The following is a 16,952-nucleotide window of genomic DNA, read 5'->3' as shown; positions in this document are numbered from 1 at the left end:
TAACCCCACGTGAATTCAATAGGATCTACTTTCTGAGTAGACATGGTTAGGATTGCGCTGTGACTTGGGCGTAACCTCCATTGCCCCCTCTCCAGCTTTACTTCCAAGTAGTTAGACACAAGATGTCCCGGTTTGCGGGTCCTTTGGATTGAAATCAGGTCCTTTAGACTAATATTCACAAAAAGTGCACCGATCCTCTCAGGAAACCACACCTGTCTTGCCAACACATCCTAAAGCACAAGCACAGTACTTGGAAGTCAAATTCCTTCTGAAGGCACAAGATTTCATACAGGTGCGAGCAGCACTGCAGCCTCATTTGTCTTTACTATGTTGCATTTTATTTCCCTAATGAAGAATCAGAACTTTTTTTTAATTAAACAAGGGTTTTTAAGATTAAACACAAAACATGCAATCTCAACAGAGGGATTTGATTAAGGAGGCTTCCGATCCCCCCCCCCCCAAGCCTGCAATCCTATGCACATTTTTTCTTTTTCTTCTACTTCTTTTTTAAAATGCACATTTTTTCTTGTAGATTGGAACCAAGTGGGACTTAGTTCCATGCTCTGGACGTGTCCCAGTCACGGCTCCCTTGCCCCCCTCTCCCCCCCAACCAACTTTTCTTTTGCTGATTTCCTCAGGATTTGCCGAATCTCGACCCATTTTGCACTGATTTATTTTAATTTTTAATGAAGGCCAATTTCCTTGATGCCTTGTGGAACTTCTTCACTACTCCAGAAATTCCACTGGCATCAGGAATAATCTCGACAATATTTCAGTTCCCCAAAACCCTCTCTGAGGAGCAGGTTTCCAAAAGATCACCAGATTGGACGACAAGGGGTGGCCTGGCGCCATCTTTATTTTTAAGCGCGAGCCAAGCAGCTTCTTTCTTCCGTGGCCTTTGGCCCCTTAGTCTGATTGGCTTTAGGGATTTGTGGCCTTTCAGTGGGGCGGGACTGTATTTTATACAGTCTATATACAGCTTACAATATTATAGTTGCGTTGGTTTTTCCTGTTACACTCGGTTTTGGTTTGTTGTTTTTTTAAGCCACTTTGGGCCACTTTTCTCCCCCCCCTGAGAAATAGTAATTGAACTTACTGGGATTTACTTGTGAGTAGGCGTGCGTAGGATTGCACTGTTACGCTCGCGCGATTCCCTTCCAAAATGCAGACGTTAACGCTGAATTTCAACATATTATGGGTTTCCCCATTTGCCTGGAGGGTGGGGAAACGTGAAGTTAAACCTATGTTCTTTGCCAGAGTTTCCAAAATACCAGACGCTCCAGTTTGGGGAGTTTTAGGAGAAGTGGGGGGTGGGAGCACCAAATGTTTTGGTAGTTTTGAAGAGAAATAGTTTCTTCTAGATCATTTCTGTATCAGACATTCCTGTAGGCAGGAAGGCTTTCAAGCAGCAGCGAATGCAAATCTCTCTCTCTCACTCAGAGGCTGGGTAGGGCCGCGCTGAGCCTTGCAGATCTTCCGTCTCCGGTTTGAATGGCTCCACGCAAATGGGTCTTCCTAACACGCAACATAGCACGTAATTGTCAGTTTCAACACCTCAATTACCTCCAGCACCTCCGCTCTGTGGAAAGGTCGTGCTCAGCTGTGGAAAAGGAATTTCAGAAATAAAAGTTCCGAAATAAAATAAAACCATTATATCGAAATTCTTGTGAGGGCTTCTTTTTGGGGCGGGGTGGTGTGGAGGAGATGAAGAAGAGGTAGACTTTCTGTCGGATTAATGACTTATCCGAAGGAAACATTTAAAAGGGGGTAAGCGAAGGCGAGTTCAGGTTTTTGGAGGCAGCTGAGCTTGATCTCTGTGGGGCAGAAAAAATCGTGGCCCTTTTGCTTGGACTTCTGGCGAGGTTGTCTCCGACGTGTGTCTCGTCCAGAAGAAGCACGCTAAAGAAACATTTTTTTGCACGTTAAGCAGGACTAATCCGCATCCCGTTTGGAAAAGTATTCGCTGTTTCACATACTGTAGTTCGGTTTGCAGTCAAAAGGAAGCGAGATGGGAGAATTAAAAAAAAAAGCTACTTCTCTCCCTCCTCGTTTTCAGACGATTCTCTTGGTTTGTGTGTGTGCGGGGGGGGGGGGAGTCGTCTGAGATTTACAGCCCTCCCAAATGGAGATAAAACCTTGGCAATGAGTTGGAAACCTGTTGTAATCTGTGATCCAGGAAACAAAGAGGCTCATTAATGCAGAGTCTTTGGTGAGCCTTTGATGTTAGCTAGCATAGCATTCACTCTCAGTTCCATTTGCATTTAAACATTCATAAACATCATCTCTGCTTCCTTTGCCTTAAGCAATTTAGGAGTAAAGTATAGCTTCTATTTAAAGAAACCCACTGTGGTGAGGCTTAGAATACAAATATCACATAATCTTCCAACAGAGCAAATATTTTATCCAGCACATTACTAGTGGACACAGATCTAATAGACTGAAGACCCTAAGTAACATAGATAAAGCCAGTTTATATTCAAGGGGAGACAAAGGGAAAAGGAACTTGAATAATCCATTTCAGTAATAATGATACTACGGTGGTACTACTACTACTACTACTACTACTAATAATAATAATATCAGCACAGGCATTTTGAGGGACTTCAAGCAAAAACATGGAAGTTATAAGTTTTAAAAGTAGTCCTAAAACTGAGCACCTATCATTAATCTGCCCCCTCCCCCCGCATGCCTCTGCAAAGTGGCTCTTGAATTACAAAATGTTTATACCGACTCAAGGCACATATTTGGCAAGCAAAAAAATGAAAATAAAAACAAGCATCTAAGAAAGCTTTAATTCCCAAATCACTTGGCTTCAAAGAGAAGGCTGAGGATGCATCATAATCACAGAAGGTGTCTTGAAAGTTTTGAGAAAGTTAAAGCTGGACAGTCATATGTGCCCCACAAAACAAAAACAAAAAACCCAGTTTCTGGCAGCCAAAGAAGCAGCTTAGGGAAGGGGAGGAGAGAGTAGGAGTGAAGAATGTGCAGGTTCAATTAGGAAGCAGTAAAAAAACCAACAGCACACAATGTGAGCTAAACTGTAATGTGCACATAGTGTAAGACATGGAAGAGACAGGATCAATGCTGGAAACACACAGCACTGGAGCCTCACCCCCTGCACAAGTGTCCGAATGCTTAGGGTGATTCTGCAGTTCACAGTGCAATCCTAAACTTGGTTTTTTGGAAGTAAATCCCAAGATTCCAAGCTTAGGTGAAACACACTGAGTTTTACTCTTGAGTAAACTTCTGCTCAACGACTTGACCTCTATTATGTACAGTGCAGCTAGATTGCTATGTTATGAAGGGTGGGCATGTGGCAAGGTTGGGAATTAAGAAACTGGAACAATAAAGGTTGTCCATTTTATTTGTCTGGATTCTCAACAAAGTGTGCTAGTTTGAACAAATGCAGCAGCATCCTTGAGAGCTGCTTCTCTTGTTAATGAATTAATTGCATGGGAGTGATCCTGTAAACCACTCCCATGCAGGTTTCCCCCCATAAAAACAAACAAACAAATGTAATGCAGGAAAGCAATGTAACATGAATGCCTTGTTGACACCCGTGGAGCTGCTTTAGAGCAATGGATTTGTGGATTACCCCATGATCAAAATGGTCTTACTGCACAGTCTTATGCATGTCTATTCAGCAGTAAGTCCCACTGAGTTCAATGGGGCTTACTCCCAGGTAAACTGCAATAAGATTACAGCAAAGGTGGGGAACCTGGGACCCTTCAGATGTTGCTGGTTGGGGCTGATGCAAGCTGGAGTTCAGCAACATCTGGAGAGCCAAAGGGTCTCCATCCCAGGATTACAGCCTTAATATCCAAATTTGGAATAACATAAGCATGGGATTTAAATCACTTTACCAGAATCAATCCTTTAGACACGAAACATATAATGTTAATTAATGTCTAACGTGCATAGTCCAAAATAAAAATGGTTACACTTGGGGAAAAAAGAAAAAAGAAAAACCAACTCTTGGATATCTTATTGGAGCAACATCAAAGTAAAACAAGGAGCTTGGAGCATTTGTCAGATCATATCTGCATGGAACGTCAGAGGCTGATTTGTATTATTTGTATGGAAAAAGTCCCAAAGAACCAGTTTGGCACTAAATATCTTCATTACATTGTCTGACTTGCATAGGTGATTTAAATAAATCTAGCTTTTCCACTTTAATAATTTGGAGACTATGCTGCCAACTATGAATTTAAACAAAACAAAACAATTTCTGATGTCTTTGTTCCTTTGGCATGGCTTATCTCCTTCTTCTTCCTCAAACATTAAAAAGAGGACAGCTGTTGCTGGATATGCTTGAGAGTGACCGACTACTTGTCTCGTAACATTTTGACTGTAAATGGTGCTCGGAGACACAAAATAAGTAAGGCAAGTTCTTTTCTTCTTTAACTAAGCAGTTTTGCTGATACTGGGAGTCTCTGTAATTTTCTGGTCTGCACCATTATTTACCCCGTTAGGCGTGGGAAATCTGGAACCATTTAGATGGCATTTATAAGAGAACAAGCATGTGTGCATCAGTGAAGGTATCAGGGTGGTGAGTTTAAGATAAAAAAGGCAGGTGGCAAAGAAATATTGATGCTGATCCACAGCACTACAGTGTGAAATTGATGCAACGCCCACTTTCATGTCAGTGCAGGCAGCCTCACATTGGGAAGTCCTAGACATAGCTGGAAGGTGGGGTATTGTTTTCAGTTCCATTCAACCCATTATGTGAATCAGGGAAAATGGGGTGCTGAGATGCTTTGTCCATCTGCTTCAGTAGTGTCTGCTCTGGCTGGTAGCAGCTCTTCAGGAGCTCAAGAAAGAAAGATTTTCACATCGCTTGCTCCCTAATCCTTTGATCAGGACCTGTCATGGATTGAACCTTGAACCCTTTGCCACTGACCTACGGCCCTTCCCTTCTACATGGGGCTTGGTATGGGTGTAGAAATGCTTTTGTGTGTGTGCTAATTTCCAAGTGCATACAGCCTGGGAGCATAGCCTGCCAAACATATTTTCAATTAGGAACTGATGTTGCTGTATAGACCCATGAACCAGGAGCAGAGAACCAATGGCTATCTAGTGGTTGTTGGACTAAAGCTCCCATCATGCCTGACCATTGGCCATGCTGGCAAGGGCTGGTGGGAACGGGTGTCCAGATGAGGGCCACTGAATCCCACTCCCTGCCATTTTTGTTTACTGTAAGCCACTTTTGAGTTTATTTTATACAGAAAGGTTTGTGGCTTCCCAAAAGTATGTGGTTGGCTACTGTGGGATGAAGAATGCTGGACGAAATGGACCTTCACTCTGATCGAGCAGGATTCTCTCCCTAGCCGAGCAAGCTTTTTTTCCTGCCGGAATAATTTAACTAAGGCTTTGTACAGTGTACACACATTATACCTTAAAGCATGCTCAAAACACATTCTTTGCCACGAAAAATGAAGGGCGCAGTAGTTTACCCCCCACAGCATTGCAATTCCCAGCTACCCTAAACAAACTGTGGTGCCCAGAGTCCTTTGAGGGAAAGAAAGTGCTTCAAATGTGCCTTAAAGGTGTGGCCAGAATCCATGCAAAGTGCTCTTGATCATGTGCTAGTTCAAGGCATTTTAGCGGATTGAGCATTACAGTGGTACCTCAGGTTAAGTACTTAATTCGTTCCGGAGGTCCGTTCTTAACCTGAAACTGTTCTTAACCTGAGGTACCACTTTAGCTAATGGGGCCTCCTGCTGCCACTGTGCCACCACTGCACGATTTCTGTTCTCATCCTGAAGCAAAGTTCTTAACCCGAGGTAATATTTCTAGGTTAGTGGAGTCTGTAACCTGAAGTGTATGTAACCCGAGGAACCACTGTATTCTAAATTATGTTAACAATTCTGAATTGAACCAGATTAATTAATATAACATTAAAGAGAGTGACATGTATGAACTATTAAGAAACATAATTTTAACACCTGTTTCCTGCAACTATATTGATTCAAACCAGAGAGCCAACAGACATGAGGACCAGGCAAGGAATTGTAGCAAAGATTGAGTCTCTTTAGGCACTGAGAACTGAAAAACATAGTTATGTGGCATCTTGAGCCAACTGTATGTAAAGACAAGGATTTTGTCTTTGTAACATTCTTTAACTCTGCCCCCCACAAAAAAAGTGCAGAGGGGGAGGGAGGTGATATAGAATGTTCAGTCTTTGGCACCAACCTCCTGGTGATGGCAGAACTTGTACCTGATTTTAAGCAGAGTTTGCAGGATTCCATACTTGTAAAGCAAAAGATGAGAACAGCAGTGCAGCCAAGAGAAGCTGTTGCAGCATCAGCAGGAGGTATGGAGAAGAAGAAGATGAAAACAACGGCCAGGAAGGTTCCAAATGGGGACATTGCTGCTGGGACTCCTGCTTATTTGAAATACCTCTGATGGGCTTTCCCTATAGAGATGGCTTGCATTATCCTTGTACTAGTCTGCCCTGGCTGCGTTTTGGTCTGTACCAAATAGCTCCTACTTGTAGGGCTACCTTGGCCCTATGTCTGGCAAACATCCTTTGGCAGGTAAAAAATCATTCCATTTTCTGAGAATGTACATGGTGTTTGTTCCCTCAGTTATAACCTAGACTCTTACCTTGTGGCACCAGAAAAACGGGGTGAACACAAGGAGCAAAGTATAATTCCAGGTGGCTAAGTTGTGTCCCACAACTGAAAGAAATGTAACAGCATACGCAAATAGCAGGACTCCAGCAATGCGGGTGGAAAGCTTCTTGTTTGTGGGGGATTGCCTGAACTCCTGTCCCTTTCTGGTTAGCATACCCATGCCTGAGTTCTCTTGGGGTGGACCTTCCCTGTAGAAATGGTTTGCCCCCCCAAGAGACCAAGTTATGTCTCTGTCACCAACATGCACACTCTTTTGGTGTCGACCAAGGGGAGTCAGGAGAGATCAAACAAGCTGCTCCCTGGTGGATTGGGCACCAGGGCTCTTTCTCCCATTCCCAGTAGAGTGCCTTTGAAGTACAAACTTTTAAATATGCTCTTTTCGGCAAACTAATAAACAACTTTAAGCATTTGCTGAGGAAGACATGTGTTTGTCCTGCATGCTATTCCTGCATGCTGTTTTCCACTATTGCCTCTGGTTGCAACCTAAGTCCTGGTGGACGTTTTAGTCTCCAGGAGGAGCAGAGGAAGGGAGTCAAATGGGGAAGAGAACTAAAAATGGGAGAGAAACAGCAGTACTGGGTCTGTGAAGAGAAGGGCCTGGCTGGAAAAGCGCAATGGATGGTGGAAGAAGCACATAGACTGGGGCGTGGGCAGCCCTGCCAGGAGGGCCAACTGGTCTAGTGCAGGGGTGGAAAGTCTCTTTCAGAAAAGGACCACGTTTCCTTGTGGACAATCTGAGAGCTGCATGATAGTGTCGGACAAGGCTAGAAAAGGGAAGAATTGGTCAAGACAACAGGTCCCAGCCAGAGGTTTCTATATACACATTGCCCTCTTTTAGCCTACATTAAAACCCCACTCCCCCTTTCAAACTCAGCTCCCCTATTTATTTATTTTTTGAAGTTTCAACAGGATTGGAATATCACAACTTTTGATTATCATTACTATCTACTTCTATTGTGCATTTTGTTTAAGGAAACACCCTCACAAATCTCTGTATGCCCCTTGTTTGTGGGCCCCACTGGTTGAGAAACACTGCGCTATCCAGGAAGCAAGAGAGATTATCACAGTGAAGAACATATTCCAGCTAGACAAAGGCAATTGGACGGGGGCAGGGTGGTCTCTGTTATGGGTGAGGCTCAAGGAGGCAAGGGTATTGCCTGGGTGGGTAGGGGTGTTCCTTGGGGAGAGTCCCAGAGGCTGCATGAAAGGCCACATTCCCTGTGTCTAATAGGCATTGTTCTGTGAACACCTACTTTGTATCTCCACCTCCTGGTCTAGTGCCATTCTTCTTCACAACATTATTGCAAGGTAGGTCAGCATTTTTATCTAAGTAGTGAAAATATGCATGGAAGCTGCGAGGAGTGACTTGCCTACGGGTTCATAGCAGGGGCAAGATACGAACTCTGGACTTTTAAGTTCATCCTTCAGTTATTCAGCTACTACATTACAATCCTAGGCTCACAAAATCCCCGAGAGAGGGAAGGGAACGTAAGTGTTTCTTGTGGATGAGGCTCTCACAGTGGAAAGGGGGAAAAAACTGCCTGCGAGAAAAGAGTAATGTAAAACTCTGTCCTCTGCAAATCTATGCATTTAGCAGGGCATAGACTTCTAACCTGGGGAAAGTGTGATTCAACATTTCCAGAAGAGGAGTCTGAAAAGCAAAATGCTAAGGACGGTTTGTTTATTTGATCTGCTCAGAACAGATGCATCTAACTAGGGTGTGACTATATATGCTTGTAGTCGTTTATGAAATGGCAAAATGGGTTTTAAAGAAAATGGATGAAGCTGTAAAGATCCACATTTACAGAGAGACCCTGGAGACACTGCTTGCAAAAGCAATTGTTTTAATACCACTCAAAACAGGGCTTTTAAAGCTACATGCTCGGACTGCATGTTGCTCCAAAAAGTGTTGTATGTGTGCAGACATCTGTTGCTGGCAAATGAGCAGATCCAGGGCTGCTTGCCAGCTCGCCTTTTTTTGAAAGGGGAAAAAGGAGACTTGCAGTGTTAAATACATGTGTCATCACTGGGCTTCTCTCCCCGCCTGCCCCATCACAAAATCTAAATTGTCCTCTTGTGCAATCATATTAAAATGTGGGGGCTTTTTTTGGGGGGGAGAAGGTAACCTCATAGCCCAGTAACGTTTATTTGAAATTGGCTTCCAAGTCTTGCTGTGTATGTCACAAACAACAGACAACCAAATATTCATAGCGGCAAGGGGGTTTCTCCACCAGTTATCAAGAGCAGTAAAGTGGGATTGAGTTGCAACAGCACCTCTGGCATACAGCAGTGAATTATGTTGTTGTTTTAAATCAGAAATTCTGTTCAGAGGAATTGGCTGTAGACAATTCATTGGGCATTGTTCTACTGACTCTTTAGCAGCCAGGTTACTGCTGGTGCCGGGGGGTGTGTGTGCAACTGACTCCCTGCATCTCACAGATGGCCTTGAAGACAATGTGGATGCTGTTCCCCACTCCCTCTCCCACAAGTGATCCAGTTTTGGATATAATACTCCACACAGTTCTTAAGAGACTGTCTAGGAACCTCTTCCATGTAATGCGTACTTTGAGCCTTGCGTACTAAGCGGAAAGTTCCCAGTTCAAGACTTGTGGTGGGAGGCGGAGGTTTGAACTCTAATGATGAGGTGTCCATAATTGCAATGCTTTTTGTGTGGTGATTGCAGTGCTTTTCCTATATAGCAAGAATGAAGAACCTGGGGCCCTCCAGATGTTGTAGGGCTACAACTCCTACCACCTCAGACCATTGGCAATGCTGACTGAGGATGATAGGCGCTGGAGTCCAACAACATCTGCAGGGCCAGAGGTCATCTATCCCTGATATATAAGGTCCCAGGTGTTTAGAATTACGACTGCCATCAGCCTCAGCCAGCAAGGTCAGTTGCTGAGGATGAATGGAGTTATAGTCCAGAGCACACAAAGTCAGCAATCCCTACTGTATGGCAACATCCGATGTTCATCACAGCCACGGATGGACAGCTCTGTGAATCAGCTTCTGCACAATAGCCATAATGTGTAAGTCTCAGCTTTTATTTCAGTGATTAAGAGTGGAATGAAGGTAGACAAGGTAATACCTTTTGTTGCTGCTGGTGTTCAGTTAATTAAGTTAATGTGCATGCTTGAGTTGAACAGAGCCACAGTTCCATCTAAGAGAGTTATGAGAAACCCTATCTTTAGCTGCTCTCACCCACAGAAGATGGCTTGATAGAAATTAAAACCCCTGTCTGCTGTACATCCCTTTTAAAAATCAAACCATCAATGCAAATTCAAGGCTACATAATCCCATATCCAGAGTTATGCAGACCTAAATCCCATTAATTTCACCAAGACTTAAGTGGGAATAGCAAGTCTCCCAAGATTGCAGCTTTAGTATATGCACATAAAATGTATAATAGGAAGTGCTGCATTCTTAGTGGAAATTAAAAGGCAGAGGATAATCAGTTGTAAGAGAGGAGTTAATAGCTGATCAATCACAAGTTTCTTAAGGGGAAAAAATCCGGGCAAAAGGAAGTAAAATGCAGTGACAAAAGAAATGTATCAGGTCTGATTGCCCATTCATTTATAGAGGTATTTTTAAGGATGATAAAAAACTAAACATAAATTATGTGTTGGAAGTCTTTCATCTTTGTGAAGCTTAGCATTCCTTAGCTTTTTATATTTGTATATAAATATTTTTCCTTGAAGCACAGTTAGCTTAATTGGAGGTAAAAGCTATTCCATTCCATTTATTGGAATGTCCTAATATGATTTCCCCTAGTTAATCATGTCTATTCCTAAATGTAAGTTTCCTTTTTCTTTTCTTTCAAGTTGCTTCAAAATGAGAGGGCCTGCATCGCTCTTTGACCTTCTGTTATATATCAGAGCCTTGAAATGCAGCATTTCCAAAACGCAGCAGATGGATTTAGTAAATTACAGCCTGCAGAGGAAACGGTACCCGGAGCCGAGTTAGGATAGAGTGTGGGGTTAAATGACACTGGGAGATTTTCTCAACTGCATTCTTCTTCTTACTGGAGAATGTGGAGCATTCGCTTCCTGTGACAAGCGCAGCAGAACCCTCATTATGAGCTCCACTACGCTAAAGTTCTGGAAAGTGCATTTCCTTCAACAGGTTTCTTTTTGACATTTTGCCTCTGATGGATGGACCTGTTGTTTTCTTTTGGAAAGGGTTCTCCTGAGGGTAGAGCTTTTGAATTCTACTGGTATAGTTGAATTTGTTTGGTTTCCAGCTCACCTTCATAGGCACCAAGGCGCCTGAGATCCTAAGGCACATGAGCTTGTCAGTTCTCTGGTTGCACCAGGCAGAGATTCCCAAACTATGTGCTGGGGTCCAAAGACTATGCCACAATATGTTTGCTACTTTCCCCTCACAGAGGTACAATTCCCAGAGTTCCTTGGGAAGAGATATTGGTAGTTAAAACTACTCTGGGAATTGTAATTCTGTGAGGCAAATAGGGGTTTCCTAATAATTGTCAAGGAGAAGGGGACGACAGAGGACGAGATGGTTGGATAGTGTTCTCGAAGCTACCAGCATGAGTTGGACCAAACTGCGGGAGGCAGTGGAAGACAGGAGTGCCTGGCATGCTCTGGTCCATGAGGTCACGAAGAGTCGGACACGACTAAACGACTAAACAACAACAAATAATTGTCAGCAACCTTAACAAACTACAGTTCTCATAATTCCTTGGAGGGGCAGCCATGACTGCTCCTCTGGTTATAAATAGGAAGTGCCAGGAGGTGGGTAGGGTGGCTTAGCTATTATAAATTTGGGGAATGTAGGCACATGGTATGTCTGACTTTTTCTTTTCTTTTCATAGGTAGCACAGTGCACTTGGGATTTCAGTTTTACATCCAAGAATAGTGTTGCTACTGCTGTTGTCCCTGACAGGGGTTCAGTTCCTCCAGCTGCTGAATGACAGCCAACTCTTCATTATTTCCTGTTCTGTAACTGTCAAAGATACAGAATCCTGTCAGGGTAAAACAGAGATGGCAACCCTAACAATAACAAATAAAATTACTTAAGGCAAATATAAGGGGGGAAAGGTCCCACCATTGTAACATTCTGGAGATTATTAAATTGGCACCTGATGAGTTAATAACTCAATTTGGTATAATAATAATAATAATAATAATAATAATAATAATAATAATAATAATAATAATATATTATTTATACCCCACCCATCTGGCTGGGTTTCCCCAGCCACTCTGGGTGGCTCCAAACAGAATACTAAAAACATGATAAAACATCAAACATTAAAAACTTCCCTAAACAGGGCTGCCTTCAGATGTCTTCTAAAAGTCAGAGTTGTTTATTTCCTTAACATCTGATGGGAGGGTATTCTGCAGGGCGGGTGCCACTACCGAAAAGACCCTCTGCTTGGTTCCCTGTAACCTCACTTCTCACAGTGAGGAAACTGCTAAAAAGCCCTCGGTGCTGGACCTCAGTGTCCGGGCTGAACGATGGGGGTGGAGCAACAAACAGGCATGGGTGAACTCACCGGAGGACTGTATTTCTAAAGAAAAACAACTTAATTGGCAATACAGGACCAGACAACATAGTTGAACATTTTTTGCTGGTCCCCACCTGGATTTGGCATGGAGGGTAAGTTGTAAGCAAGCATGACTTACAAATCATTGCACAACATCATTACTAATCACCAGGCACACCTATTAAGGCACCAGCCTTAACTTCCAGTAACCCAGATTTGTGAAGTTTGACCCAGTTGACGTTTTAGTGGTAAAGAGTGAGTTTTCCTGGGGAAAATGGTGGGGCAAATAGAAACTATGCTATGGCACTGGGTCATTGGATCAACCTGGACAGGAACAGTTGTAAGAGGACTTATTATTCTGTTAAGCCTTATTTGAGTAACAAGGTCTTCCTGATTATTATTTTTTGTGTGTGTTCCTATAGCCCTTCTTCCTGGCTTGTTCCTGCTTTGTCTTTCAGTACTGACTCCATCCCATAGCTGCTGATTCCAAGTTCCTGGATCACCTCTGACTGCTGCCTGTGGCCAAGTCCTGCCCTGACACCTATGAGGTCACTGTCAGATGGAGAGACAAGGCTGGAAGATAATTGCACTCTTTATCCACTACACCACGAAAAAATATGTGCTGCTAGCATGGTAGGCGCATCAATCAATAGGCATCCCTTTCAACCCTTTATATCAAAGATCCATTTGTTTACAAGAATATAAAACAAGGAGGTGAACAGTAAATGAGAGAAAGGTAGATGTGATCACAAACCCTTTCCAGGTCCATTAGCCTTAACTTCTCTTTCTAATGTTCTGCTACTATGTTTATGGCATTTCCAGGTCCAGGCTCATCCTTTCAGCTTTTATTCCATTAAGGAATTATTATTGAATTTATTGGATTGGTTATGTGACAAGGGACTGAAGAGCATCTGTTAATTACTGCATGCTTCCCTGATGGTTTTCGAGTGTTGCTCCAAGTCTTGAATATCAGTAAAATGAGCTTAAGTGGCAGAAAAGTAACACCAAGATAAAAGAGATACTTTTAGGAGGATAAAGAAGGTGTCTGTGTTTATTATTTGAGTAGTTCAATTAAAAATTGTGTTGTTGTGTGTTTTTAAAAATCTGACTTTCCCAGCAAGTTCGTGACTAAGCTTGCAAATATTTTTACTAGTACTGTTCCATAGGCTTTCACCATCAGTCTTGCTAAGGAAGAATTAAGTACATTACAGATAGTCTCATTATTAAGCGCTTGCAAACCTACTGCAGTTCCACTGTTCCAATCCTTTTTCATTTGATCTAACCTGAATGGGATGATTTCCATAATACTATCTATCTGTCCCAGTCCGTTGCCTTGCAAACATTTGGGTCACCGGAATACATGGTTCATAATCAGATCTTGGTGGACATTGCCGCCTGGTTAAGGATGACTCAAGGGATTTGCCGGTGTGCAAAATTAGGCTTGTAGGAGCTACCTCAATAACCACCGTCATCCGACTTCTGCCAAAAGGAAATTCTGATGCTCTTCCAGGCATGCCTCAACAAACCTATCCATTTGCAGAGCTGCTCTTACTCACCTCGGGAGTCCTCCTACCTCTGTCAACAATATTATAGTTGTCATCTGCTCCCCGCCCCTTGCAGCAATCTTTGAAGAATACTGGTTTTCAAAAGTGGCCTCTATTCCAAGCATTCAATAATATCTGGACTTACCTGGACAAATCCTACAAGGCTAGGGAAGTGGAAGAAGGATATTGTGAGATGGATCCAGTGCTTTTTTCTTCTTCTTCTAAAAAAATGTTTAGGGGTACTCTCATTTTGATTCAAGAAAACCACCATTTTATAGTTCAGATTGGGAAAAGTAAATACAGTAAATGGACAAAAGTACAAAGATTCACAAAATGTTTAGGGGTATGCGTACCCTTGCATCGCCCCAGAAAAAAAGCACTGGACGGATCTATCCTGAGTGCCTGTGACATCTGGCCCTTAGGAAATCAGTACTGCAGACAGTGCAGAGTGAATATACTGAAAGAGAACAAGTGCGATTTGTGGAGGAGGATCCTAAGGCGACGAAGGTAGCATTCATTTTGAGCCTTCAGGATCAAGGGTGCTAAAAATCTAAATGAAGTCTACAGAAGTTCTGCAACGGAGTCAGGTAGCTGCATTTTTTTAAATACTAAAGCAGTTGTAATTAAAACAGTGCAAAGGAAATAGGGCTCTGTTGCATCAGGTGAACAAAGGATCATCTTCCTAGGCTTTTGTTTACCTTGATGTTTGCTGAAGCTGAGGCAGTCAGTGATGTACTGCAAGCAGGGAATGCAGTTACATCTTCCCAGATCCAGACTGCCATGTGATGTGGGGCTAATATAACAACAACAACAACAGCAACTTATTTATATCCCACCCATCTGACTGGGTCTCCCCAGCCACTCTGGGCTGCTCCCAACAAAATATTAAAACACGACAAAACATCAAACATTAAAAACCTCCCTAAACAGGGCTGCCTTTGGATGTCTTCTAAAAGTCAGATAGTTGTTTATTTCCTTGACATCTGATGTGAGGGCGTTCCACAAGGTGGGCGCCACTACTGAGGAGGCCCTCTGCCTGGTTCCCTGTAACCTTACCTCTCACAGTGAGGGAACCGCCAGAAGGCCCTCGGAGCTGGACCTCAGTGTCCGGGCTGAATGATGGGGGTGGAGACGCTCCTTCAGTTATGTCGGGCTGAGGCTGTCTAGGGTTTTAAAGGTTAGCACCAACACTTTGAATCGTGCTTGCAAACGTACGGAGAGCGAAGAACAGCTAGGTTGCTTCCAGATGTGGACTTGGTGCTCCTGAGCATTGTGCTCTGCTCGCTCAGCCCATTGCTCACTGCTGCGGGTGTCACTCCATCAATGCAGTATTTCCCCCTGCCCAATATGCAGCCAGGGTTCTGCCCCACCATTCCCAATGGGCACCAGTCACCACTGGGACAGACCCCAGGAGCCCCCACCTACTTGCAAGGCTGTGGGTTGAAAGCAGCATTCTGTCTGTTTCAGGAGAGCAAGAAGAAGTTGTTTTGACTCTCTCCTGTCCAGGAGAAACATTTGCATTTTGCAGCTGGCTAGAAAGCAGAAGCCATAGCTGTCAAGTGTCCCTTATTTGAAGGGACAGTCCCTTATTCCAGCGCCATGTCCAGCTGCTGTCCCTTATTGATGGTTGTCCCTTAAATGTCCCTTAAATGATGTCCCTTAAATTTCAAAGGAAGCAGCTCCTCTCCCTCCCTGCTGGCCAGGGAGGAGGGAGGCTCCAACTGTGTTGCTTGGCTGTGTTGCTCACCCAATAAGAAGTCTAAGAATGACAGGGGTGGGGGGGTGGAGCTTGCATGCCTTGTGTGTGGCTAGTTAATGCAAGCTGAGGGGTTTTTTGAATGCTAGACGCCATTTTGTTGCACGTGCTGCTGCAAACTTTGCAGTGCAAAGCCAGTCCGGGGAGCCATCTTAAGTTGAGGCTGCATACGCCTTGTGGTGCATGTGATTCAGATTCTATTCAGTTGAACCTCTGGTTACAAAGTTGGTTGGACAGTGTTCTTGAAGCTACCAGCATGAGTTTGACCAGACTGCAGGAGGACAGGAAGACTGGAGTGCCTGAAACAGGTGAAGCTGCAGGTCCCTTATTTTGGCTGCTGGTCCCTTATTTTCAAATCTGTAAGTTGACAGCTATGGCAGAAGCCCTTGAGCACTTAGGGTAAGGACTACATGCATAGTATTATTCATAGATCATGTTATTAAAGATCTCAAGAAGCTGATGGGATGAAAATAATCAGACAGTTTTGTAGCTGACTGTGATGAAATGCAGTGGAGTGTTATAACTACAGTCCACAGATCCCATTGAATTCAGTGTGGCCTACTGCTTAGCAAGCATGCATAAAATCAGACTGTATGTACGTAACCCCCCCCCCCCAATAAGAGTGTAATCAGAGGGTTTGTAGGAAATCATAGAGTATAATCAGACAGTATGCTGGAAATCATGCTAAACTGAAACAATTGCACCTTGGCATTTTTACTGCTAAAAAAAAAGCAAATTAGTGCTGCTAAACTGAGTGCTATATTACTGATTGGAGCAGCATAGTGAAACTTACCCCTAAGTGAAGGCAACACACCTGGTGACAAGGAGCAACTTTTGTGATAACAGAGTACATGCCACCTGAAGCTATAGTGTGGAGATAAAGATTTTAGGCACCACAATTTCTTTGCTTCCCGGAATACCTAGTTATAGAAGCCACCCACAGAGGCAGCTGTTCCTTTAGTGTTCCACATGGCACAGAAATGAATCCAAGTTGTGAATATGATTATTGCAGAATGATTATTGTTCAACACTAGAGCTGCAACAAATAATTGAATAATCAGTTAGAGTAATCCATCAAAACTGTTGCTGTGCAATGCAATGCATGTCTACTTGCATAGTAGTAATAATAAAATTATTATTCATTACATCTGAAGACAGCCCTGTACCAGGAAGTTTATAATGTCTGATGCTTTATTATGTTTTATATATTCTGTAAGAGTGGCTGGTGAAACCCAGCCAGATGGGCAGGGTATAAATAATAAATAATAAATAATAAAATTATTATAATTAATTATTATTATCACTACTCAGAAGTAAGTCCCATGGAAGTCAATGAAACTTACTCTCATGTCAGTGTAAATAACAATTTTACACAGAAGTAAATCTTATTTGGGACGCGGGTGGTGCTGTGGTCTAAACCACAGAGCCTAGGGCTTGCTGATCAGAAGGTCGGCAGTTCGAATCCCCGTGACAGAGTGAGCTCCCATTGCTGGTCCCTGATCCTGCCAACC

General features: G+C 43.2%; 1 protein-coding gene across 1 annotated transcript in view; it reads right to left on the bottom strand.

The window, feature by feature from the left end:
* TCF7 (transcription factor 7) overlaps positions 1–236 on the bottom strand; it is a 118,764-nt gene extending 118,528 nt beyond the window's left edge. Inside the window, exon 1 of the mRNA XM_082211623.1 lies at positions 30–236. Within this exon, the coding sequence (XP_082067749.1) occupies positions 30–44 (15 nt within the window). The 5' untranslated portion in view covers positions 45–236. The remainder of the gene's footprint in view (positions 1–29) is intronic.
* Between the last annotated feature and the right edge of the window lie 16,716 nt (positions 237–16,952).

This window comes from Podarcis vaucheri (assembly GCF_965113315.1).
Source record: "Podarcis vaucheri genome assembly, chromosome: 2".
In the NCBI taxonomy this organism is placed as follows: Eukaryota; Metazoa; Chordata; class Lepidosauria; order Squamata; family Lacertidae; genus Podarcis; species Podarcis vaucheri.
The sequence above is the reverse complement of the archived record's forward strand: the minus strand, read 5'-3'. Positions and strand labels throughout refer to the sequence as shown.